The sequence below is a fragment of the Neltuma alba genome, unplaced genomic scaffold (genome assembly GCF_004799145.2).
Source record: "Neltuma alba isolate B1F8T4 unplaced genomic scaffold, ASM479914v2 tig00011541_pilon, whole genome shotgun sequence".
Taxonomy (NCBI): Eukaryota; Viridiplantae; Streptophyta; class Magnoliopsida; order Fabales; family Fabaceae; genus Neltuma; species Neltuma alba.
Genome location: NW_021636203.1, coordinates 373,116 through 399,285, shown reverse-complemented (window position 1 = coordinate 399,285; position 26,170 = coordinate 373,116). Strand labels below are relative to the sequence as shown.

At 33.5% G+C, this 26,170-nt stretch overlaps 2 protein-coding genes across 4 annotated transcripts in view; both read right to left on the bottom strand.

Annotated features, from left to right (window-relative positions):
- The window catches only part of LOC114714764 (persulfide dioxygenase ETHE1 homolog, mitochondrial), a 32,271-nt gene extending 7,913 nt beyond the window's left edge, over positions 1 to 24,358 (bottom strand). Inside the window, exons 1-2 of the mRNA XM_028899532.1 lie at positions 24,340 to 24,358; positions 17,982 to 17,988 (exon numbers count right to left, since the gene is read on the bottom strand). The gene's annotated coding sequence lies outside the window, so the exon portion shown is untranslated. The remainder of the gene's footprint in view (positions 1 to 17,981; positions 17,989 to 24,339) is intronic.
- Positions 793 to 19,584, bottom strand: LOC114714763 (putative callose synthase 8). 3 transcript variants are annotated; one of them, XM_028899529.1, is made up of 41 exons: positions 19,119 to 19,584; positions 18,472 to 18,572; positions 18,122 to 18,240; positions 17,923 to 18,010; positions 17,721 to 17,819; positions 17,468 to 17,587; positions 17,192 to 17,284; positions 17,019 to 17,110; positions 16,668 to 16,794; positions 16,336 to 16,473; positions 16,176 to 16,252; positions 15,919 to 16,075; positions 15,005 to 15,130; positions 14,793 to 14,910; positions 13,480 to 13,808; positions 12,198 to 12,250; positions 12,039 to 12,099; positions 10,788 to 10,869; positions 10,658 to 10,707; positions 10,060 to 10,146; positions 9,853 to 9,981; positions 9,678 to 9,769; positions 9,502 to 9,592; positions 9,250 to 9,410; positions 8,979 to 9,102; positions 8,786 to 8,877; positions 8,572 to 8,713; positions 8,162 to 8,313; positions 6,865 to 6,971; positions 6,665 to 6,787; positions 6,516 to 6,584; positions 6,190 to 6,358; positions 5,995 to 6,106; positions 4,785 to 4,904; positions 4,597 to 4,712; positions 4,128 to 4,211; positions 3,781 to 3,893; positions 3,440 to 3,669; positions 2,448 to 3,296; positions 1,477 to 1,662; positions 793 to 1,312 (listed from the first exon to the last, which is right to left on the bottom strand). In XM_028899529.1, the coding sequence occupies exons 1-41, from the start codon at positions 19,390 to 19,392 to the stop codon at positions 1,076 to 1,078; spliced, it is 5,889 nt and encodes a 1,962-aa protein (XP_028755362.1). In that variant the 5' UTR covers positions 19,393 to 19,584; the 3' UTR covers positions 793 to 1,075. The 3 variants fall into 3 exon arrangements, with proteins under 3 accessions (XP_028755362.1, XP_028755363.1, XP_028755364.1); XM_028899530.1 differs by lacking the exon at positions 6,516 to 6,584; XM_028899531.1 differs by lacking the exons at positions 17,192 to 17,284; positions 17,468 to 17,587; positions 17,721 to 17,819; ... (2 more) ...; positions 18,472 to 18,572; positions 19,119 to 19,584 and having other exon boundaries at positions 16,668 to 16,744; positions 17,019 to 17,064.
- Positions 24,359 to 26,170: the final 1,812 nt, after the last annotated feature.

The window sequence follows — 26,170 nt, the reverse complement described above, 5'->3', positions numbered from 1 at the left end:
TGCAAAATCCAAGGCTGAGGGAGCTTTCGAATCGAAGTAAAAGATTCTAACTTTGTATTGAGATAAATGCAAGATCCATATTTTCTTGCAAGATCGGAGAAAGATAGCAAGGCAATTTCAAGATTTCTGCTTTATAATTACAAGATTTCACTGAGGGATAGAAAGCCATCAAATCAAGCGTGCATTTGATTCTTAATATAAAAATTAATTTAACTTCTAATTTGATTTTAAATATAAAATCCTAATCCACTTTGTCGTTTATATTTATTCATTTTGTTTTCAAATAATCTTATGGTACTTGCATATTTTAAAAGTTACTATCAATGGGTAATTCAAACATACATGATTAATAATAATATTTTAGAAAAGACAATATTTATTTATTACAAATAACTAACTTAATTTTCTTAATCTTCTCAAATTAGTCAACTTGGTCTTATGTTACGGACCGAAAATAGTATTATCATTTATATATCCATACATGATAAACAAATATTTAATAAGTCACTATTCATGAGCCATAAATAATACTACATCATATTTTTAATATAAGAATTAGATAACTAATTTATAAATATTAAAAAAATTAGTTAAATTAGTTATTTGTAACAAATTTGTATTTGTTTTTCTAAACTACCCACTTTTAATTATGTCGGTTAGAAGACTATAGTATAGCTCATTTTTGAGATCCCATACAATACATGAGACCCACATTAATCTTCATGCAAAACTGAATGGTTTAGTAACATGAAGACGAGCAAATAGCCAAGTACAAGCTAGATGGACAAGATCTTCCCTCAGAAGGGGCGTCATTGACGTTCATGGACAAGCCTCGACATTATAATGTAACCTGTGTCGCCGTTATTATTAAGTGAAAATGACCTTACAATCCAGTTTCTTTCAACTTACTCAACCAAGTAATGCAAAACCAGTGAGCATGTTTTCCTTCATTTCGTTATACTTACAAGAATTCAATATGAATAGTATATCTAGTTCCCAAAATATTCCTTATCCTATAGAAATGTAAGGGCATCAGTTGACTGTACAAGATCGGCACGAGAGCTACCATCATTTTTCAAGATTTGGATTGCTTCTTTCTCCCTGCAAGAATTGGTTGTATCTGCAAGTGCCTTTTGAATGCTTCATTGAAAAGGATACGATTATGGAAGGCTTTAATAATAGGTAGCCATGCCAAAATGGCAATAGGAGTGAAGAGAACAACACCCATTCCATAATCATAAGCTCTAGCAAGTGCACGAGTGAAGTCCCACATGCCTGTGTGTTCAATCTTGGGCCTCACAGCTTGGGCAATCTGAACCAACAAAAGTATCAGTTAATTTGTGTTAAATGATATCATTGATTTGAGTTTTGAGGGATAAAACTTGAACAAGTAACAATCTTCAAAGACTGGGTTGTGGAGTGTAGTCACTTTACGTCTCAAGTGTTTTATTTTTAGTCAGGATACTCAGAAATTACCAGAATCAAGCCCCATGCAGTTGGCAGGAAAGCCAAGCAGCAAACGAATAAGTCTGTCAGAGACAGTTCACATATAATGGAAAGTGTTATAATAACGGAAACAACACCGATGAACAGGAATGCTTTGAAAAATCTGAACCCAAGCTGATAATTAGCACTGAATAGTTGCCTTCCCATGTTCACAGCCTGCATAGATGGTAACATGTGATTAAGAGGTGATGAAACAGCACTTACAATAAGATAAACGAATTATTTAACAAAGTCTTGTTCCTATTCCAAAAAGCAGAATGTCCCTAGCTAAAAAGCACTCACTTTTATTTTACAAAGTTAAAGGTAGATTATCTAACAGAGTTCCATTCCAAAAATAGAAGATGCAACTGTTAGAATCGGCCTAGATTGTGATCCATCAGTCATAGTGCTATATTGTACCGTAAGCTACATAATGTTTGGTTTCATTGAATGAGTCTAGTGTTTGAATTTCAATCCTTTCCCTTTTGCACCAGAAGAATTACTATAGTGAACTGTAACTTGACTGATCAAAGGCAATGCCCTTGTAGATCTTTGTTAACAATGATATCATTCAAAGAACAGGCTGAACCTTCTATGGCTTCAAGTTTCAACTATTAAAAAAGAGGTTAATAGCAATAATGGACCCAAGATGAAACTGAGTAACAAGAAATTGAAGTTGGAAATGAATGTACATCGAAAACATATGCATAAAAGATATAGAATCAAAGATTGAATGATTGCCACGAACAAAGATTTAGTTCACTGGCATAGGTCAAAACAAAAATAAGTTAATAATTAAGCCAGCCATAAAATATGTTTCCCCCAGTAATTGGACCTGATGCATTAAATATAACTTGCCGATCATGACAAGCCTTTGTCAACAACGCATAACCTATCAAAAATAATTGAATATAGGTGAATAATAATAAAATGACTCCAGAAGAATCATACACAGAGATTACCTTCACTAACAGGAAAACTGCAAGAATTACAACCCATGAAAGGACGTAAACCAGAAAGTCCTTGCTATGTTGAGAGATGTCTAGGTGATAGACCAGGCCATACTGATAGATGAAAAATCGAAGAGAAAGTAGTATTTCCATCAGCCGGGAACGGATACCGGACCGTCGAAGATGGGCTTGCTCATCATCCCACCAAGAATGCCAACTTTTATCCTGGTGTATTCCTATACCACCCTGTTGCCTGATCCATTTATTCCATTCTTTCCAGTCATCGACTGTCTTGGTCCAGCTGAATCCAGCAGGGTTAAAGAGAAATGGTGCACACAACCAAGTCAGTGACATGAACCAAATGGCATAAGTTATCAGCACATAAGCCATGCTGCTTTGGTAAGACCTCCTGAACATGTTATAAACAATCAACAGAAGCAATAACTCAAACGCCTTGACAAAGTGGCTTCTTGAATATAATCTATAATTTTCAGTGAAGCTAGAATGGAACACGACAACTTTCCGCCCTGTAGGCCTGTACTTTGCACCCCCATGCAAGATTGCTCGGCCATAATGATGGGTTTTTGTTCCAAGGGAAAAAGTGAAGAAAACAGCAGCCAACTGCAACTGCATGAGGACAAAATCTTTCGCGGCTGTGAAGAAGCCTTTCTCAAGGCCTATTTCCATCACCATGGGTAATCCTGTTAGAAGGCCAAGCTGTATAAATGACTGAGAGGCGAGAGCTGTTTCCAAGGATTGTACATTCTTGATTCGAGCTTCAATGATAAGTGCTCTTTCCAACCCACTAAGCACCAGGTATAGCTGCCCGTAGAGAAATATGTATATTCCTATCACTGAAATCTGTGGACCAATCCAACAGGAGTGTGAATTCACCTTTTTATTTTTTTTTCAATGGAAAAAAAATAGAGGTTGATGAAATCCTCTTAAATCCAAATAACTACCAACTTGCTACAAATCGCTAGATGATTGTTAGATGACATTACCAGATTGCTGAAGTAAAACCCAATTGTGGTGAAATAATATGATAGCATGCGAAAGAAATCGAATTGACGCCCAAGGCGGAATACATCACGGCTTATGGTTTGCTCACTGTTTCCATTTGCCACCTTGGCTTCAAATTTTGAAATCTGGTTTAGGCCTACATCGCGACCTTTGCCAACTTGCAAATATTCATGATAGGAAATACATCCCCTTCGCAAAGTAGAATTAAAACCTGCAAGGAATAAGGAATGTGTAGTTTTCTCTTACAAGGACAAAAACGTGTACTTGCTAAGCACACTTATTTCATTAGAAATTTAGAATATATGTTTTCAATGTAACCTACCGGCAAAAACATCCTCACTCAAGTTAATTGTCTTTGATGCTTTGCTAACTCCACCCCTGGTGATATGGAAAATCCTATCAAATACATCTGGATGGCCATAGTGGAACCTCACCCTGTACAAGATATTAGTACACAAGGAATGATAAATAAGCATTTGATATATGTAATTAACAAATACAAAATATAGAGTTTCTAGAACTAACAAGAATCATCAATAATCAAGTAAACTAAAGTGTGAAATCAGTTTGTTTGGGTTTTCAAACTTTCTGTGGACATATTTACCAGAGATTAATATTCTGACCTGTATTCACCTTTTTACCAAATAAATAACAATGCAATATTATTACCTGAGAGGAGTGGACAGAATTCTTTGACCAATAGTAACAAAGCTAGTCTCTTGATATGACATGAACCACGCCAAAGAAGACACACTGCACAAAAATAAAAACCATGGTAATCTCGTAAACTACCAAATAGCATAATGCCAAAATCAATTATAAACTCAGAACCATGTATATCTCGTAAGTTACTATTACTTCCTTTTCAATTGTACTTCCATACAAATTTATCCAAACACCCTGTTTTGATTAAATCAATTCTGTCCAAAATTATGCTTATAAATCAATTTCATAAACTGCATTTTACCAAGTGCTAATCCAAATGCACTCTGCATAAGAAACATGGTTAAAGGTCTCATAATTGAGTCATTAAATTACTAATAATATTGTTAATTGTTAATCGCATAGACCTTACTTAGTTTCTCTATAAAGTGGGATAAGCTGATTATTTTTAGTTTCTAGGGCGTAGAGGGGTGACCTTCCAGTAAATATGTGTTCTCTTAAACCAAGTATTGTAGGAGGGCGCCGCCCTTGGCACCGAAGGAACTCTTGGAGGAGATTTCTCATCTTCAGTGCTTCTTCTAAGTAATTATCCTGCAAAGAAAAATACTTGTAAGAATATGGAGGAAATGATTAACCTGTACGTTGATAAAACAAGAAGCCTACTTGGTTCATATCAATTGTTTGAAGGGCTTCACCACGAGTGAATATTATGGCATGATTCTGGTTTTCCGGCTTCCCTTCTCCAATATCTGGTGGACCAGGAAGCTTTATGCGATATATCACCTGTGAAACACATGCTATAGCTCATCAACATTAATGATGTAATTAAGGACCAATTTATAATATCTGTGAAAAGAAATGTAAAAATCGATTAACACTTAAAGCTAAAATCAGGCTTTTGATTTGACAATACATAATTAAAGTTCATAATTATGACTTCTGAAACATTAGGAAAATCATCAATACTTTTCCCCTAGCAACTCAGACAATATGGTAATTGGTTCCCGGTAGGGTTGGCTCAACAATCCACTCTTTAGGTATACCATTTATCAAAAGGTCCTATTCAATAACTTCATTGGCCTTTTTTTTTTTTTTTTGGGGTCTCCCCCCACCTCTCTTCATAGGAATCTATGCCATTTGTTTGACCCTCTTTACTAACACCTCCTCCACCCTTCTTTTTACGTGTCCAAACCACCTTGATTTTCTCCCAACTTCTTGATAGATACGCCGTTCTTGGCTTAACTACATATACGGTCATTTTGAATCTTTTTTCCCCCTCGTATGACCACACATTCACCTTAACATCCTCACCTTGACTACCCTAAGTCTTTGTTCTTGTTTTCCCCTTCAATGCCCAACACTCATCACCATATAGCATCACCAATCTTGTAGTAGCAGAATAGAACTTTTAAGCTTATTAGGTACCTTCCGATAACTTATAACTCTTAATGCCTTTCTCCAATTTAACCGCCTATCTTGTATTCTATGCGCAACATCCCTATCAATTTCACCTTCACCCTGAAGAAATTTAAGCCTTCATGTTTCTGGTAATTTTTGGCTCCCTTCTTTCCTAACTTGATCTGAATAGTGTTTGTGAATTTGTTCTGTACCCCAAAAGTGTAGGAAGAGTATTTATTTGGAGGGCACATCCTGACAAATTGATTTGGGCCTCTTTTTTCCCTTTGATTTTCTGATTTAAGACTTTATGAATCATTTATGTTGCCAAAAAGAAGATTTGACCCTTCAAACATTTTATGAAGCTATGATTAAGACTATTTAAAATTCTTAATAAAAATACTGCTGCATCGGACGTGATTATTTGGTAATAAGATTTGCTCGTAATTCTATTTGACGCTGTGAAACAATCCATTACCTGTTCATAACCATTGACAACTTTAACCAGTTTCGATGAATACACTTTATGAGGTCTTCCCTCAAAAATCTCCTCCTCTTCATCAACATAAGCAACACGAAGAGATGGATACCTGCAACAAATACATGCAAAGGGATTATTGACTGTTCATTCGTTTAGAAGATTAATCAATATCTCTTTCCTTGTAGAACCTACTTTATCATCAAGTCGATTATATCTTGAGCATGGGGATCTGCATAAGCCCTTTGTGATGCAAATGATTGACAGGAAATGACATAGGAGTATTTCATGTCTGCTACTGCTTCTAGATGAGCAAATAATGCACTGTTACTTTTTTCAGCAGTTTCATAGCCCTCAAGAATATCTGCATTAACATGATCAGCCGCATTATCAACTGGTTTTATATAATCTTCTCATTTCTGTGAAAGTGGAATCAACCGGTTGCAGAGAGACTCAGATGCTGGATCTCACTGCACCATAACCGAATACATAGAATAATGTTACAGATATCAGTTACAAACCTTCATCCTCAGCCATGTCAAGAAAAGCTTGTAATTTTAAGGCCTCTCTGTAGTACATCATGCCTCTAGCTGTTATAAGCATGATTGAATGATCACATAATGTCTCCCAACACCTGAACATTTAATAACTAAAATTGCATTATATTTACCTGTTCTACTCAGTGTCTGTCCCCGGAATGAAGCCCACTGTCTAAGTTCCTCTTTCTTTTGATCATCATTTAAACTTTCAAGATTTTCACAACGAATACGTTCCAGAAAGTTTTTCCACTCATCTAATCAAATGGGCGCACAAGATAAGAGCTTGGTACAAATACGATGTATGAAAATTAAATTCATATTTTATAGTAACCTGGATATATCTTTTGCATGTAAAAGATGATGGGGACCTCTTCCTGACTTGAATGAAGCTCCTCCAGGGAAAAATTAATATCCTCGATGCAGTGAGGCGTTATAACACTAGGAACCAAAGTTGAGATGGTTTAAGATAAAATTACTGTGCTGCAATAATATCAATCATGTATTTATTCATACATTAAATATCAATCATCCTGATATGATTCTAAAATCCGAAAGGTTGCCCATCTTAGTTTGGTGTATCTATCTCTGTCAACCAATGCCAGAAGTGCCAATTATGTATCAGAGAACGATCTATGAATAAGAATATTGTTGTAGGAAATTAGCATTTGATACTCCCTCTATTTCAATTCTTTTTTTTTTTAAAGATAGAGAATATAATTGTAGACAGTAGAATGAACGTATAGTTGAAAGAAAGGGAAAAAAATCAAGAATTGAAATTCTAAATAATAATTTTGAAACAAGACTAAAAGTTCAATATCAAAAAAGAATTAGCATGCAACTAAACATCTACAAGAGAATCCTCTTAAGTTTTTTACTTTTCAACCAGTGCATTATGCCAGAATATGAATATCAAACAAGCATCTATAGGGATGGTTAAGGTGGTTCAGGTCATAATAATCATTTCCGACAAGCCCAAACAAATTTCTACGGATAAAACTTTTTTACTTTTCATCTGTTTTTCTTTTTTCTGCTTCAGTCGCTGCAATACCTTCTTATTAGTGACGTGGGTTTAAGATTTGGTCATTCATTCCCAATTGGTGCAACCTCATCTAGTGCCTAACAAGATGCACCATATATTAATTTCAAACTCTTCTGCATATCAATAATTTAACCTTGTTTTGACAAGTTTACCATCTCTAAATGCATACTGTACAGAAACACTTTTTTACATTCATGAGACGCATTCATCAGCAATGACGTTGCCAAAAAACTAAAATATTATTGGAAGAATTGTTTCAAATATAGGGATAATAAAGAAAGGAAATATAATTTCACTAAAAAGAAAAGAAATAGAATCAATTAAAAGTTGAATTGAAGTTTTACTAGATTTTCAGTTTCTCTCTTTTCATAGATATGTAAAACTTCATTACAAAGTTCTACAACAGAAATATCACTTTGCCACAATGGAAAACCCTTTTTTTTCTTTTTTTCAAAACTAGTTTTTATTTTTAGTATCATTTGTGGTTGAAGACTAACAGAATTAATACATGCAACATGATGGCAGAATGAAGGAAGAAGTTTCAGAGATTTCAAAAAAGAAACGCAACATTCATGGACATATAATTGACCTGAATGACAGCATGTTGCGTACTTTAGGAGCATCAGGCATGTCTGCAAACAGAGAAGTAGCAAAGAATGATATACGCCTACGAGCCTCCAAGTTTGCTGGTACGTCCATTGCTGTATCTTTGACAGTAAGCAACAAATGAAAACGCTTGATCTGCCATGGACAAGTTGATCACATCATTTCAACACAAGTAGATTCCATATACCTTCTAGATACTTAATGTACCTGTGGATGCATGATACATCCACTGTTTATTCATTTATAATAAGGGGCGCACAAGTGACTATTTATACACATGCTGAAAGTTTTTCATGCTCAGAAATGCTAACTTTAGCTTCCATGAAAAATTCTTGTAACCATCTCAGAGTGAAAGGAAAATACGAAGCAAGTATTAGAAGATAACATTCTCACCTTTTCAATTAAGGGACCACTTTCTGGTAAAGGGAAATGGATAGAATTCTCATTGGCAAATAATAGTGGTTCAGCATCTAAAGAGAATGTGATGAAATCGCTCTCACTTGGTAGAGGACAATCTAGCATATCCAGTATTTTGCTGTGCAAATAGAAAAATTTAAAAACTGAACTTAGTAGTGTGAGAAAAGACATCAGTCTTTAGCGCCAATACCTGGAATCAACCATCATGTCATGGGTTACCAGCTCAAACATATCTTGCAGAGCCTTCACGGCTTTGCACTGGTGGCTTTTATCTCCCTCAATCTTAAAATGTTTTAAATCAAAAGTAGTTAGAACTTGAATTTACCATTTATTAATATGTGTCAGCATAAATTTCAAAGCCTTTTCATCAGATAAAAAATTACCAGAAGTTCAGCTAGCTCAACTATTTTTACTTGTAGAGCTGGAAGCATTTCCATCTTGAAGTTTTTAAGAAGAGTTGATGCATCAATATTTACTTCAATTTCATTTAGTATCCCGCATATGATCCTAAATATGAATAAATGACCACCAGATCAACACAAATGTCAAAGTTAGTTGGTTGAAGGCAATCTAGTAAGTAACAGCACTTTACAGCATAAAATAGTAGTTGATATCAAGGGTGTAATAACTGCATTTATTGATAACATGTTTTACCTTTTCTCCAGGTTTCCCACAACAAGAATTTCAAGGACATATTTCAATAACTCATAGCACTCCCTAACAGCATAAGACATGTACTTGTCTCTTTTAATCTTTCTAAGAAGAACCTCATCCTTTCCCTCAAAATCTTTAGCAAGGCTCAAAGCTGTAAGAAACTAGAACATGGCAAGAAGAATTTTATTATTGAATCGAAGTCAATAAATACTACAATAGAAATTCATATTGTTCAGGTTAAGCTTACATTACCTTATTTGCTAAGAGAAAAACTGGCCAGCGAATCCGAATTTTTTTAGAAAATAATTCCGAGGACATAGGCATCATCATCAAATCCATCTCTCTGTTGAAAAAAGCATTGTCAGATTTTAATTAGATATCCATGAAAGAGAGATGTTAACATCACCAACTACTAATCAAGTCGTCACCTATTACAAATCAAGTCCTCCAGACGAAGATGGCTTATAATTTGATTCCATACTGCCACAAACTTAGGAATGGCATTCTTTTCAAGGGGCACCTGCGGCACAACAAAATAGCCGATGGAAGAGGATGTAAAATTCGTGAAATATCTTATAGCAGCATGGTTAGTTTAGAACAAACCTTTTGAAACATATTGCTTAAGAAGCCTTTTCTTTTCTTTCGACCAGTTCTTGATGGTGGGATCAAACAGACATTAAATGCCGCAGGCAAGGAGTAAAATCTACTTCTCAGCATTCCAAGCGTTCTTATCTGTTTTTGATGGAAAGAGATGAGCCAACTATTGCATTTATTTGGAGAAAGAAAGAGCAAAGGAAAGGTATAGCTTACCTCACCAAGGTGATGCAAGATGCCATAAAGTCCACCAAATATGGTACAGAAAACAGAATACCAAATCTGTGTGTCCACGAAATATACCTGTAATATAAATAGACTAGATAAGCATACATAGGCCATCAAAATGCTTGTTTGGAAGAAAGAATAATTTCACTGGGAAATTTATCTAATTTATAACGACAGATGATTGCATATTTCCATTGGTACTTCAAATTATTATAACTAGGAAATTTTGAAAAGAGAGGCGGAGAGATGGGAATATAATATGCTCCTAAGTGGATAAACAAAAGGAAAACAGATAGCCAAAAAGAAATCCTTTCCAAAAACTAAGGCCAAAGACAGGACACAACCTTAAAAATACAGGCAGTCCATCCCAACCAAATAAACTAGAGAACAACATAAACTACATACCGACATTAAGTTATAGTACATAAAGCACCTATACTTGGAAAATGGAACCATATCATTTCCAGTGATTATTTAGCACTCATAACAGATACGACAAAATACTTCAAATTACATTTGAAAAATATATATATATCTTATTTAAAATCAAAGTGGTGCATGTTTTGAATATGTGATTCAGACTCACAATTATTATAGGAGTCCAGACAGCCACAATTGCGCCAGCATTACTTTTGACTGTAGCATAAGAAAAACTGTCAGAGATGATAAATCATTAATTATAAAGCAATCCAAAAACATTGACATATTCAGCATACCTTTTGGGAAAAGTTCATGCCAATCATACTTTCTAACACCAATCTTCATAATTTCTCTAGTGGGTGCTATGAGTGGTTTTATCTGCATATATTGCATCAGCCTTTAAGAGTAAGTTCAGTTGCCATGCATGTGTTTGTTTCATGTTATAAGCGAAGTCAGAATTTTGGAGAAAAGCATCAGTCAGTCATTTCATTCGTGAATTTCCTTATTCTTGAACTAGTATGCCTAATTAAGGTACCTTTCTTATAGAATGAATAACGTCAAGGCCATAAAACATAGCATAACCATTACATGTTCCTTACATGAGATTTATATTTCAAAGAACCAGCTTGGATTTATGCCTGGACAGTCTGCAACAAAGATTATTTATCTCCTAAAGGGGTTGATGGAAAAGTATTGATGTTAAAAAAAAAAAAAAAGACTTACATATGGTTTTTACTGACTAGAAAAAAACACGTTTGTATATCAAGAGAAGTACTATAAAGAGCTCCGCAAAAGAAAGGTGCTCATGCTGCTTATATTAGAGCTATATCATATATGTATGGAGACCTAGTTTTGGAAATTGTGATTGAGCACATTCAACCAAAAAAAAAAAAAAAAAAGAAGAAAAAGACTTACAAGGATTGGTCTACATAAGAGATGATCTGTTATTCTTATTTTTTAGACCTAGTTTTGGACATTCTGATTGAGCACATCCAAGAGGAAAACCCTTGGTGCATGCTCTTCACAGATGACAGTCCTAAGTGTGGAGTCAAAAGAGTTTCCACTTGAGTAAGAGCAAGACAAAATATATGCGCTAAAAATTTAGCAAGAGGAAGTCAGAAATGATTTGGTGGTAAAATTTGGAGATCATATCATACCACAAGAATCAAAGTTCAAACATTTAGGATTGATTTTACAAAAGGAGGTGAAATTGATGGAGACGCTGCGCATGGGATGAGTTAAGTGATTGAAATGGAAGAACCGAAGAAGTTACAAGAAATTATTTGTGATTGCAAAGTACCTACTAAACTCAGAAGGAAATTTTATCAAACTGCTATAAGACCAGCAAGGTTATATAGTAATTCATCAAAGAACCAGTAACTTCACCTACCAAGTTGGTATAGAAAGATTTTACCAATATGCTTTAATTCTAAGCCAATGGATTGTGAGCTAGTGAACCCTGATAGTTGTCCACATAAATAAGGATTCAATTATTCTTTTTGTTTATCCGAGGAAAACACCATAATTACCATCCAGTTAGTACTTGCCTCAAAACAGTAGCTGAACAGAAACTTAGTAGATAGCACCAATATCCAGAATAACATATACCTATATCAGAAGAAAAATAAATATATCGATTAGCATATGTTAACAAAAGAATATGTTAAATGTAGACTTTAGAAACTTAACAGGGTGTTAGGATATACTTCAACACTGAAACTTGGTTTTCTTGCATCCCTCGTCCAACATAAATTCTGGGCTGCAAGAAGTTTATATGTAACAGTCAAGTTACTGCACTTAAACCAGTGAAAGAATGTCACAGTAACATAGGCACAGGCACATATAAATTGACAGGAAAAACAATTGCACTGGTGAACCCTAATGCTGACCTATGTTGTACTGGTAAGGGACATGGGTATGGAGTATAATATATATATATAAAGAATATTTTATAATATAAGACAATTCTTACAACAATAAAACTAAATTATGAACATCCTATAGTTATAATGACCCAAAATAATAATCCAACTATCTTAATATAATCTCAAAGTTCACAGATGCTTATAAGAGTAGTACAAGCGTGTGTGCTAGTTTTATGTTTCTTATGCTTCCTTTAAGCCTAAATCGTATAACTGTTCTTAATAACACCGCATGGTAGGCAACATGGAGTACTCGTGCCTCGTACAAGTACTGCTTAAATCTAGGAACATCTATGCTTTATAGATTCTGACAAACAAGGAATGTGCAAGAAATAGAATGCAGCCCCAAATCAGGAAAAACCAAAGCATGATTTATACCAAAATAAAAGCACCTTCATTATAATATAAGACATTGATATGAAATATAAACATACTTCATAATTTTGATAGGATTGACAAAGCATCAAATTTCAAGTGTTGACTAAACTGGTCGTTGAATTAAATTTTTAAATTACATTTCAAAAAAACTTCAGAATGCAGGTCTAAGGAGACAGAACAGCAAAACAAGACAAACATATACCAATACCCTGCTTAGGCATATTCAATTTTTTCTGTTCGTCCCCAGATGCATTATGTCTTCTGCTGATTTCAACAGTAATCAGGGATATTTTGTTATTGCCTTTTTATCCCGAATGCACTCCCCTCAAAAGTGCATCATACTCATCATACTAAAAATAATTTGTAATTATCTACAAAAACCAAAGAACAATCATAATTTAAATTCGTTACTTCCAAGTGATGGAAAAATCTTTCATCTTTAGTCGTATTGATCAAATTGGCTACTTTTTTTCCTCTAAAAAGAATGGTCGTGCCAAGAAATTATAGAAGTGTACTCGCAGAGAAACAAAGCTTGCAAGTGGAAAATATTATCTCTAATGATCATTACAACCTATTTTCATGGCATAAAAGAAGTTTGTATCATAATCCAGTCAGGGAATAGATCCAACAATGTCTACTAAGTTTCATATGCTGATGGAAAGCATGCTAAACACTACGGATAAGTTACCTGTGTCCACCAAGACAAAAATCTGCATATCTGATTATTAGAGATCTCAATGTGCTTGGCAATAGCAGGGACAAAAAACAATACAATTTCAACCGCATTAGTCATCAAGTAGATGGCAGATGCAGTCATGTAAGAAGTGAAACACCATTCTTCAACCAAACTCCCATATCGTGTTGAATAGCAAGTATATTTTCCTCTGGAATTAGCATAGCACACAGGAAGAGTAATAGTCCAGATCAGTGCAAGAACCAGTTTTGCCCGAAGTTTCGTTTTTTGAGAGTGTTCCATTGTTTGTCTGGCTTTCCATGTAAAGACGATGTCCATAATTGCTGCAAAAAAGGCACAAATTTTTTTTATCTGAATTATTTGAATTCTGAAACACAAAGGAGGGAGAGCATACTAACAATCACTTATGTTTAGAAAATGAGTATGAAAACTTGTAAATAGCATATGGAATCTCAAATTAGAATGGTAATTATTCCTCTTTTGCTTCAACTTACATAAAAGGATATTTAAATTGAGATCATATTTAGCCCCCCAAAAAATTGGAAAAAAGAAATTGGTTACTCTCAAGGACCCCTCCCCTCCCTATCCTCCCCTCAAAAGTGGGGGATTTAAGAGGAGAGGCTGGGAAAAAAAAAAAAAATTGTGCTGACAAAAGTAGCCTTGTCCAAATTTTGACATTTCTTTTCTACCATATTCAAATATCACACAGCCCTCATCCCTCTCACTGCTTGCTTCAGTCGTCTCTACTTCTCATGTGTATCTTGCCTTTCTTGCCTCTCCTAGCCAGCTCGCCACCGTCACCACCCCCAACATTACATCATAAATAATTGAACAAATATTATTTTATCAATAATGGATTCAAAATAGATTTTATTAGATAACGTGAAAGTTGATAAGCCGTAGTATATGTATTTTTTCCTCAAATAAAATGAACCAAAAAATAGTTTATATCTCATAGGGGTATAATAGTCAACTTATAATCAGCTCTTCTCTCTCCTCTCCTGAACTAAACAAGGAATCAGTAAAATCCCTCCTCTCCCCTCCCCTTCCGTCTACTGATCCAAACACAATGTAAAGGATTGATGGATTACTAAAAGTAGGAGGATAATAGGATTATAATAGTAAAACACAACACGCGCGCGCGCACACGCAGAGATATAATGTAAAACAAACAAATTTCAATTCTTTTGATAAGGATTAATAAAAAAACTCTCAAGAGAATTAGACTAAGTTCAGTATATCCCTGATGCTGTTTATTAAATTAAATTAGCTATAACACATAGCAATGGCTATAATGAGAAACATACCTTGAATGAGCTTAAGAAAAGCAGATGTGATAAAGATGCTGATCACATCCTCAAATACTGTAGCATCAAACAACTGAAGCGGAGATCCCAAGTCGTGACAAGCCACTATTATTATAGCCTAGGAAATGACAGAATAAACATGTATTAAGTCAATGATATTCATCATAAAGAACAGAAAATTGCAAAGCATCTGCACTAGAATTAGAGCATGCCTGAAGGGAGAGAATAAAAAAACTCCACATTCTGTCAAAGCTTCTAAAAATCTGCCAAAACGAACGAATCTCTACAAAATTTGTCTTCCCCAGCCATTGTGGTTCATGACATTCATCTGATATGTCCTGCAAAAGGAGGGTATAGAAATATTCTTTTAGTTTAAAGAATGCTTAATAAAGCCTGAAGTCTCCTAAAACACATGCTTCAAAAGAAAACAAAAAAAAAATGCTAATGCATCACATTTATTTATTTAAAAATTTGCATGACGCTCCTAAATTAGTAATTTGTAAGTGAAATTGTTATGACTCAGTGACAAATGAGATGACATCACGCCAAGGTCTAACTTGCAATTTAGTAGGACATGCCCAACATCATATCTATAGTTTTAGATTCTAATCATTATAGTGTCACATAGTGAAGTTTACTTGATAAAATGCATGTCGTGTCAGGAAAGAAATTAAAGGTTTTAATACACCATTTGGTAAGGCGTCTTCAACACGCAAGGAACTCAGGCTTCAAACTATAATGCTTTAAGACGTGGAGACTCCAATAGGATGTATACAGACTTCAATATATTCATCACCTTATGCAAAGCAAACTTAAGCAGAGGATGCCAATCCATAGCTTTAGGTGAAATGAGAGATCTGACTAGGAAAGAGAGAAAAGCTATGCCATATCAACGAATGCCATCAGTTAAAAGTCATTATGCAATTTCAATTTGTTTTAATATCGCTGAGACAATGTCTGAAATTAATTGCCCATGATAAAAAGAAAGAAGAGCTATGCTATATCAATGAGTACAATAAGTTGAAAGTCACTATGCCATTTCAATGATTTAATTTCAATTTGTTTCAATATCACCAAGGCAATGTTTAAAGTAAATTGCGTGTGATAATATTATAGGCAGAATCACCTCTGATTCTTCACCCTTATTGTCTGTCTTCTTCCTTTCTTTTATTTTATCCGGTGATGCAATAGCATTCTTGACGCTGGATTTTTTTGGTGGCCGTACACAGAAGAAAGCATGGTCCAGACGCATAGGCCAACCAATACTGAAACAGTCAGGAGACCTGTCAATATAAAACAGCTGTAAGACCACAGGGATATGAAAAAATTGCTTCTGCATATAAATGCAAAAGGGGAAAACATAGAGTTTCGGGATGAAATGACCAGAAATACTCATTCAAATCATCATAGTTTCTCCACAAAGAATGGTCAGCTGTCCCTCCCTTGCTTTTTGCAGCTTCCTTTGGTTTGAAAGCGAGTTAATTATATTGAAGAAAAAAGCTCAAATAGTTTTCTGAATAAAAGGGATGAAATGAGCTTGTACCTCTTTAATAAGATGGTATATGGGGGTGACAACATTCTTAAGGAAAGATTCAGGTTCTCCTCCATATGCAGGCATGACCTTTTCCCATGTTGTCAAGTTAATAGCACCACTCAAAATACCATGCAATTCATATGCCATCTTTGAAGAAAGAAGAGGGAGGATATTAAGATAGAGAAGATTCAGATAGAATAGATCTTCAACGAGTTCAATCCATGTGGACAATTCAGAAATTTATAGGTGGTGAAATGCTACAAATTACAAAATCTAGCCCTCAAAAGAAACAAACAAAAGCTAATCAAATAATCTAACAGAGGTTGGTAGTTTTGACATACCTGGTGAAAGATATAGCAGAGACATTCCGGCATGAATCGCAGGTTTGCAGCCTCCCCCCAAATGAGAAGGTAAAGCCCTATATACAAAATTTTATACTGTTGGGCTTCTTGTTTCACATAAGGCAAGCTGCAAGGCAAGTAACAGACTTGCTATGGGATCGAAAGGAATGTTAAAAGAATAAGAGTTCAAACAAAACTAACAAGGGAGTAATGTAGTGGAAGAAACACAGAGGAATACCACTCTTCCTTGTTAACAAGAAGAGATACCCCCAGCCGCCAAACCAAGAAAAGAAGGAAACGAAAAGAAAAAAAATCTATGATATGAAAGCAACACGACATAAATTAACATACCGAATGTTGCTTTTTCGCCCCAAAAATTTGCACCAGTTTGTATAGTTTTTGAAAAACTTTCTCATCAATTCATCTACACATCCTTCACCTAACTGATACGAGAAAAGTGACTTGTTACTGAGTCAAATTTGTTGAAGTAAAGCAAGAAGATGCAGACACTATCACCAATGCACCTTCAAAATTGACGTCTGCTTTTGTGCTTGCCGGGTTTGCATGTTGGCCAAGAGTAGAATCAGATGTTCCCTTTGGTTGGCCACATTCGCAATCTAATGGTAGACGCAATATAATCAAAAATCCAGACCAACTACTTTGAGCAATCTTGCCTACACACTAGTATATTATTTCCATTTGGACACGCAATTACAACATTTAATGAGTTATCAGCTCAAACTTATAATTGAGCATCAAGAAGGAAGACTCGGAATCTAAAGTTAACTAGAATAACTAACCTGGAATCCAAAGCAATGCTGAAGAAAATCAAACAAATCTACAAAGGGTGAATTCTTCTTAAAATCTTGAGGTGAGGGTAAGCCACGAGTATTACGAGTAGCTGAAATTGCAGCCTTAATCTGTACCAATTTATAAAACACAGTCCATTATTTTATAAACAATCCCAATGGGGTGAAATGTGGACAATATACAGAAAGGAAGAAGAAGAGAGAACAAGAAAGGAAATGTGGGATCATGCATGAGTCATCAGACCTCAGGCTGCTGCATAATTGCAAGCCGAATGCCTCCTTGCTCAAGGGGTAGAATATTGAACTCAGATTTTTTGTGCAGTTCATTTCCTTCAATAAGCGCCTAATTTGAGCAAAAGGAGAAACGCTAAGAGAAAAACATAGGAACATGCTCATGTCAAGGAGATATACACAAAAGAAAGGAAAGAAAAAATAAAAATAAAAACCTGAGGACCAGCTGCATTTATAACTGTTTTTAACACCTCAAACAGAACAGAAGCTATATCACGTGCATTTATCAATTTTTCTCTGTGACTGTTAAGGGAAAACATCACAACATTTAGCTTAGTAAGCTACATAAGAGTTTAAAATTTCTTAGTTAAAAAGGAAAATGATGCATTAATGATTATAAGCTTAGTTACCTACCTGTGATCTAGATCAAAAGTTTTATCGTGTTTGATAAAATAATCTCTGTATGCATGATAAACACGTTTAAGTTCACGACTATCACTCTTCTCCTTCCTTCTTCTGGTAGCTTCCTCATCCTGCGTCACATTTCACAGATGAAGGTAATATTTTTTTTTCATATAATACTTCATTTTCCTTGTGTACATTGATAATTCCAAACTGCGGAACAATTAAAGAAACAGCTTTTTTAAAATTATGTTTATTGTATACCCATTCCATTTCGATTATAATAGTATTACGTAAGGGAGACAGTGTACTTAAATTAGACTCTGTCCTCGACAAAAAAAGCTCCAAACATTCTCATTTACCTGTTCGAGTCGCTGAAGAAGTGCAGTTTTGAATTGTCTGACTCCCCTTCCAGTAGAATTTTTGTCCTTTTTGTGTGCAATTACAAAGGCATGAAAACGGCCTGGAAATTGGAATCACTAGCACGTTGTAAAACGCACCATTTATTGATTCTAGTCAACCACGAATATAATTTAAGCAAAGTTGAAACTACGTTTGACTCCACTGTAACACAGGTCGTTTTAAATTTTGCGAAAGTATCCATCCTTGTCAACGTCATAAAATCAATCGTCCAACCCTTTCGATTCAAGCGTCACTATCTCAGCTGAAACGAATAGCAACCAACTAAATTCCTGTGTCCTGCTTGTCAGAAAAAACAAAACTTTTCTTTTTTCCATAGTGAAAACAGAACTCTGTTACTATTAATTATATTCGCCTTTTCCTTTTTTCTTTCTAATTATATCCTGATCGTATATTTTCACAATCATAGTGTTGGATTGAATTTAAGACTTTAAGGTAAGTTGGTAAAACTGAACTTTCTTTTCATATTTGCTAGAAAAGTAACAGAAATTAACGGATACTCAGCAATTTTTTCTTCAGACACAATCAAGTTACAACTTCACAACATGACCCAAAATTAGCAGGACACACACAAACACATATTACTTACAAAGATAGGCAACGCGAGGTTCCTCCCTCTCAATCAAATTGGCAACACGAAGAAACCTTTGAATTTCAGAAGCAAAAACAGTCGGCAACCTTTCACTGTCGAAGGGCTCAGGAACATCATTATTATGACTGGGAGCATCGGTGATTGCCAACGTGACATCGGGCCTTGAGGACGACGTCTCGCCTACTTCATAATAGGTTCTACCACAAAAGGGCCTATCATAAAAATGGGCTTCACCATCCTCGATTGGTTCAGCAGGAACAATCTCTGACATAGCTGCGAGCTCAAAAATCTAGGGGACGACGACGACGACGTCGACCAGCAAGAAGAAGGCGACACGAGGGCAGAGTATATGTGTGGGATCTTCTTCCCCATTTCTTTTTCTACTAATGCTGTTGCTTAATGAGGTCTGCTTTGGTGTGCTTTCTCACAGTGCAACTTTTTTTGCGTCTGATTGGAAAGCTAGACAAATCAATGTGGTCTTTTGCTTTTGCTTTATTGAATCTGGTTTTCATTTTAGCTTTCTTTCCCAATAGAGAGAGAGAGAGTGGGAGACGACTCTCTCCTACTCTCTCTATCTCTCTCTTCTCTTCTGTGAATGTTTCCGTAATGCAAGTGTTAGTGTGAACACGGTAAAGCAGAAAGAAAGAGAGTGAGGCTCTGCTTTTGAAAGAGCAAATGGCGGTCTTTTTAGTGATTAAAAAAAATTGTGTTTACGTGAGAGAGAAATCATTCTTTAATCAAACCTAATTCTTTTGATCTCGCAATAATTGATCCCTTTGTCTTTGCTTTCACCATCTTTATTGCTTTTCCACCTTCTTTTTCTTCTTTCTTCTTCATGATGAACTTGGGGTTCCAGAATTGTTTTTGCTGGAAGAAGCAAAATTTAAGTGAGGATTTTCTTATGCATACCTGTGAAAGAAGGAAAAAAAAAAAATTGACATGATTATTGAATGAATTGGGGTTAAACCACCATATCAGTTTCCAAGATGAATTTTTTGAGTGTGAATTGCACAGTAAAATTGGAGTTTCCTTGAATATACGTTGTCTTCGGATTCTCAAACAAATTTCTTGCACAGCTAATTTTCTAATTAGGAACTTTTAACTAATTTTCTCGATACTTTCTTATGTGAACCTTTATTCTTTGATCATGGGTTATTTGTTGCTGGGGACGCCCCCTTTAAGACGAGTTATTTATTAATAACTATAAAAATAATTATCGTGTTGTATCAACACACATCTGTCCTCGTAAAAGGAATTTTGACTGCCCAAACAAATAGTTGAGGTCAAATCTATATGAATATAAAAAAAATGTCTTTGGAAACTATTCTCAATTGGGTCTAATAATACTTAAATCTGGTCTAGTTATCATATAAAAAATTAATTATTGTGTGATATTTGGTTATGGTAGTTTTTTGTGATTGCTGAGTTCTCCAACAAACACTCATATAATTTCATTGTAATAAATGTTCTTTTTCTGAGGAAAAAATCCTAAAAAAATTATTGTTGAATTTCAAAATTCTAAATCAATATTGATTATTATACTCATAAAGAAAATGACTACGTTTGAAAAGCAAATAACAACACATTGTTATAGTAATTCTTGATTTAAAATTTTAAAATTCAATAGTTATTTTTTTAAAAGATTTTCCTAACAAGAAAAGCTGTTTATAAACGTGCCATCAATAGAATAAATGGAATTACTTTGATGATGGTATCTTTTAAGTTTTATTCCCTTACAAAGTCATGCTTCTTGGAATATGCAAACAAGAATAATTATTCTTTGAATCAGCATTAATTATTAAAAAGGTGGATGTGGGGTTCCACTTATGAATTAAAATTACACAATTGGACATTACATCGTACGCAACTCCTCCACTTATCATATTATTACCCCCAACACTTAATATAAGATACAGGTGACTAATTTAAATAGATTAAAAAAATTAGTTAAATTAGTTATTTATAATAAATAGGTTTTGTATTTTTTAAAATATCCCTACCAATCAAGTGTATTAGTAAGAACTATCTTTATTACAACGACTATTTAGAAAAAACATATATAAACATAAAGACAAAGTGGATCAGGATCTTATATTTAGAATCAAAATAAAAATTAAACAAACTCTTATATTAAAAATAAGAGGTAATAATCGATTATTTATACTACACCTATCTTTAGCAAGAATTTATAAAAGAGGAAGGGCCAGAGATACCTCAATTGATCTTGATAACCACAACCCTCTTTTTTCTTTTACATTTTTTGTTGACTCAATTAAGTGACGCTGTTGGCTTTGTTAGTTTAAGGATGTTATCTTTTAATTATCTTTTCTAGGTGCATTGATCTTAATTTGCCTTAAAAAACTTATGCTCCTCCTGTCCTTAACTTACAACATAATTTAAGAGTTGATATTAGTCCTATATGTAATATCCTATTCACGTGTTTACTTTTTTTTCCAAACTGATCCTATTGAAATTTTTTCCCACATTTATTAAGTGGAAGAGGAAGGAAATTAAAAAAAATAATTAAGATATTTTAAAAAATATATCATATTAATTAATTTAATTAATATTTTTAATATGCTCAAATTAGTTAATTAGGTTTCATATTAAAAATTAAATAAGTATATCAACACGCGCTTGCTCATCACGCACGCGCACATAATGGCCCCGTTTGGCAGAGATTTTAAAATTCTCTATAAGTTAATTTCATGTAAGTCAAGACAAAACTCCTCTCACATATTTGTTTCGTATTCCGTAAATCACTATTGAAAAGTAGTTTATAAACTGTTCCAAACGGGTCCGTAGTCTTGTAGCTTCTAATAACTTGATTACCTTGTTATAGCTTAGCGGCATGTATCCTATGTTGGTGGTGAAATATTGTGCGTTCGATCATGTGGATGCCTTAAACGGTTGCTTCTTGTTGCGCTTCTTCGTATATGCGTGGGTCAAAAGACAAGTTCCATGTTGCTTGAGATTGAAGCAGTCACAGTGTCCATAATTTTTGTCGTCTTTCGGTGGAAGGAACTGGTGTATCGATCACATTTAGGGTGTGTTTGGTATGAGGGATTTGGAAGGGAGGGGAGGGGAGGGGAGGGATTTTAATCATTTTTCCTTGTTTGGCAACACACAAATTTTAGGAGGGGAGGGAAAATTTTTTAAAATTTCCCCTCCCCTCCCCTCCTCAACCTCCCCTCCAAAATTGGGAGGATTTGGAAGGAAAATGCAATATTTTGTCATATTATGACCATTATGTTCATATTTTGTCATGTTGTGACCATTATGTTTATATTTTGTCATGTTGTGACTATTATGCCCATGCCTTAAATAAAATAAGAGCAAAATTGTCCATATTAAAATATTTTTCCCTCCCCTCCCCTCTTTTTTTATAAATCCAAACAAGGTGATATTAAAATCCTTCCACTCCCCTCCCCTCCCCTTCCCTCCATTAAAATCCCTCCCCTCCCCTTCCTCTCATTGAGCCAAACATACCCTTAGGGTGTGTTTAGTTGGAGGGGAGGGGAGGGAAAATGAGCCCCTCTCCTCATTTGGTTAAAAATTTTGAAGGGGAGGGGAGCTAAAATGTCCCCTCCCCTCCCCTCCCCTTCCCCATTTTGGCTCCCCTCCAAATTGGGGGTTTTTGGAGGGGAGCCAAAATTTTGGACCATTATGCCCTTATGGTTTTTTTAATATTCCACTCCTACCCATAAAATATATTATTATAATATTTATTTCAAATAAAAAATATATTATCCTAAGTAAAAAATAAAAAATATATACATTATTATAATTAAAAATATATTATAAAAATTATTTAAAAATAAAAAATTATTTAAATAAAAAATTATAATATATAAAATTAATTGTTTTTTATAAATATATTATTTATTAAATATATTTTAAAGTTGGAAAAAAAGATAGCCTAAAGAAAATAAAATTTCATTTTTCTTAGAGCATATAAAATTTGTTAATTTGATTATTTTAAATATATTATTATATTAATTAGAATAAAAAATTACTATACCAATTTTTTAATACACATATTAACATGATAAGACTGAATTTTTATTAAATTATATAATTTAAATTAAGATATAAATTAATTTATATAATATATCAATAAAAAACATAAACTAATATGTAAGGATAAAATGGTAAATTGATTATTACTATCCCTCCCCTCCCCTCCTTGAACCAAACAAGGGATCATTAAATACCCTCCCCTCCCCTCCTTTTTAATCAAACCAAACAAGGTGAGGATAAAACCTCCCCTCCCCTCCCCTACCCCTCCCTCCCCTCCCCTCAAACCAAACAGACCCTTAAGGTGTGTTTGGTTGGAGGGGAGGGGAGGGGAGCCCCTCCCCTCATTTGGTTAAAAAGTTTGGAGGGGAGGGGAGCTAAAATGTCCCCTCCACTCCAAATTGGGGGTTTTTGGAAGGGAGCCAAAATTTTGGACCATTATGCTCTTATGGCTTTTTTAATATTTCACTTCTACCCATAAAATATATTATTATAATATTTATTTCAAATAAAAAATATATTATCCTAAGTAAAAAATAAAAAATATATACATTATTATAATTAAAAATATATTATAAAAAATATTTAAATAAAAAATTATAATATTATAAAATTAATTTTTTTTATAAGTATATTATTTATTAAATATATTTTAAAGCTGGAAAAAAAGATAGCCTAAAGAAAATAAAATTTCATTTTTCTTATAGCATATAAAATTTGTTAATTTGATTATTTTAAATATATTATTATATTAATTAGAATAAAAAATTACTATACCAATTTTTTAATACACATTAACATGATAAGACTGAATTTTTATTAAATTATATAATTTAAATTAAGATGTAAATTAATTTATATAATATATCAATAAAAAACATAAACTAATATGTAAGGGTAAAATGGTAAATTGATTATTACTATCCCTCCCCTCCCCTCTTTGAACCAAACAAGGGATCATTAAATGCCCTCCCCTCCCCTCCTTTTTAATCAAACCAAACAAGGTGAGGATGAAACCTCCCCCCTCCCCTCCCCTCAAACCAAACAGGATTCACATTTATAAAAGGTCAAACCGTCAAACGCTTAATTTCATATTTAAGTAAAACTGAGCGGGATACAACTTCTTATTTTTAATATAAAAATTAGTTTGACTTTTATTTTGATTTTAAATATAAAATCTCAATCCACTTTATCTCTTATATTTATCTATTTTTTTCCAAAATAGTTCTTCTAATAATGGTTGTTCTAACTAATACACTTAATTCACAAGGATATTTTAAAAAAGACAACACTTATTTATTACAAATAACTAATTTAACTAATTTTCTTAATCTACTCAAATTAGTCATCTAACTCTTATATTAAAGATCGAGGTAGTACTACCTCCTTACCTTAATATAAAAGTTCGTTTGACTTTTATATTGATATTAAATATAAAATCTCAATCTACTTTGTTTCTTACATTTATCCATTTCTTCCCAATATAATCCTTGTAATAATAGTGGTTCTAGCCAATAATACACTTGATTAGTAAAGATATTTTAGAAAATACGACACATATTTATTACAAATAACTAACTTAACTAATTTTTTTAATTTACTTAAATTAGTCAATACCGAAGGTAGTCCTAAATATCAATTGAGTCATACGATTATATGCTTGTTTGAAATTACAATTGGACATCCAAAAACACTTATTCATATAATTCGAAAAACAACTCATCTCACATACTTGTATTATTAAAAAGCTATTTTTGAAAAATACTACTCCTCTGATCCTTAATATAAGACTTATTTAACTAATTTGATTAGATTAAAAAAGTTAGGTAAATTAGTTAATTATAAGAAATATGACATGTTTTTCCTAAAATATCATAATCACTTTTATAAATATTCTCCCTCCCTCACTTATTTGATTATGGTTGAGAGAATATTTATATGGGTAATTTTAAAAAAAATTAATAAATATAATAAATAGATTTTATATTTAGAACTAAGATTAATTTAACAATTAGATCCTATATTAAGAATTAAAAGAGTATTGCTCTACCAACATATAAGAGACTTGTTGTTTGTTGATATGTCAGGGACGACTTTACGAGGATAGCGGGCATGGTTAAGGATGGAAATAGGCCAGACCAAGCCAGGCCTCACCCTTAACAGGCCTAGCCTGTGGTGAGGCCTGTTGGCCTGAACCTGGCCTGCAGCTTGTGAAAGGCCTTTTAATCGGCCTGAGCTTAGCCTGTGGCTTGTTAAGAGACCTTTTTTTTAACAAATTTTAAGCACACATAAATCAATTCAAAATTATGATAATTCAACGTAATTGATCTAAAATACAAATAAAAAATATGAAATTACCAAATTAACACAATTTGTAAAACATGTCCCCTTATGCCCAAAAAAAATCTAATATGAAAAATTATTAGAAAGCATAATTTCACTCTGATATAAAAATATCACTTCATCCCATCTCTAGTATAAAAATTAGTCGATGACTAGATCTAGTTTAAAATATGAAACATCCTTAATCCCTTTTATATTTTAAATTTATCATTTATTCAAACTAATTTACTAACAAAATGATATTTGATCCTCTTGTTACACATGGTTATTTTAAAAAAAAATGTTACAGTTATTATAATTTATTTATTTATTTAAATTAATTAAGTAACTATTATAATAAGAATTAGATTGAGCACACATATATATAGTCTAAAACATAATAGGTCAATTCTCTCTCTCTCTCTCTATATATATTCTATATAAGATTAATATGAAAAGCATGGATCAAATAAATGAATGATGCTTTTTTTTTAATGCACTTATGTTTTTTTTTCTGTTCAAATATGTGTCATTATACATACATCAATTATTTTTAATATAGAGAATGGAAATGAAATGAAGCATGCAATAGGCTCTAGATAACACGTTTATGTGAATGGAGTTTTCTAAATTAACCAATCAAAATAGTAGATCTCTCCTATCAATTTACAATTTTGACCTTAAAGAAAAAAAGATAACAGGTCCAGACC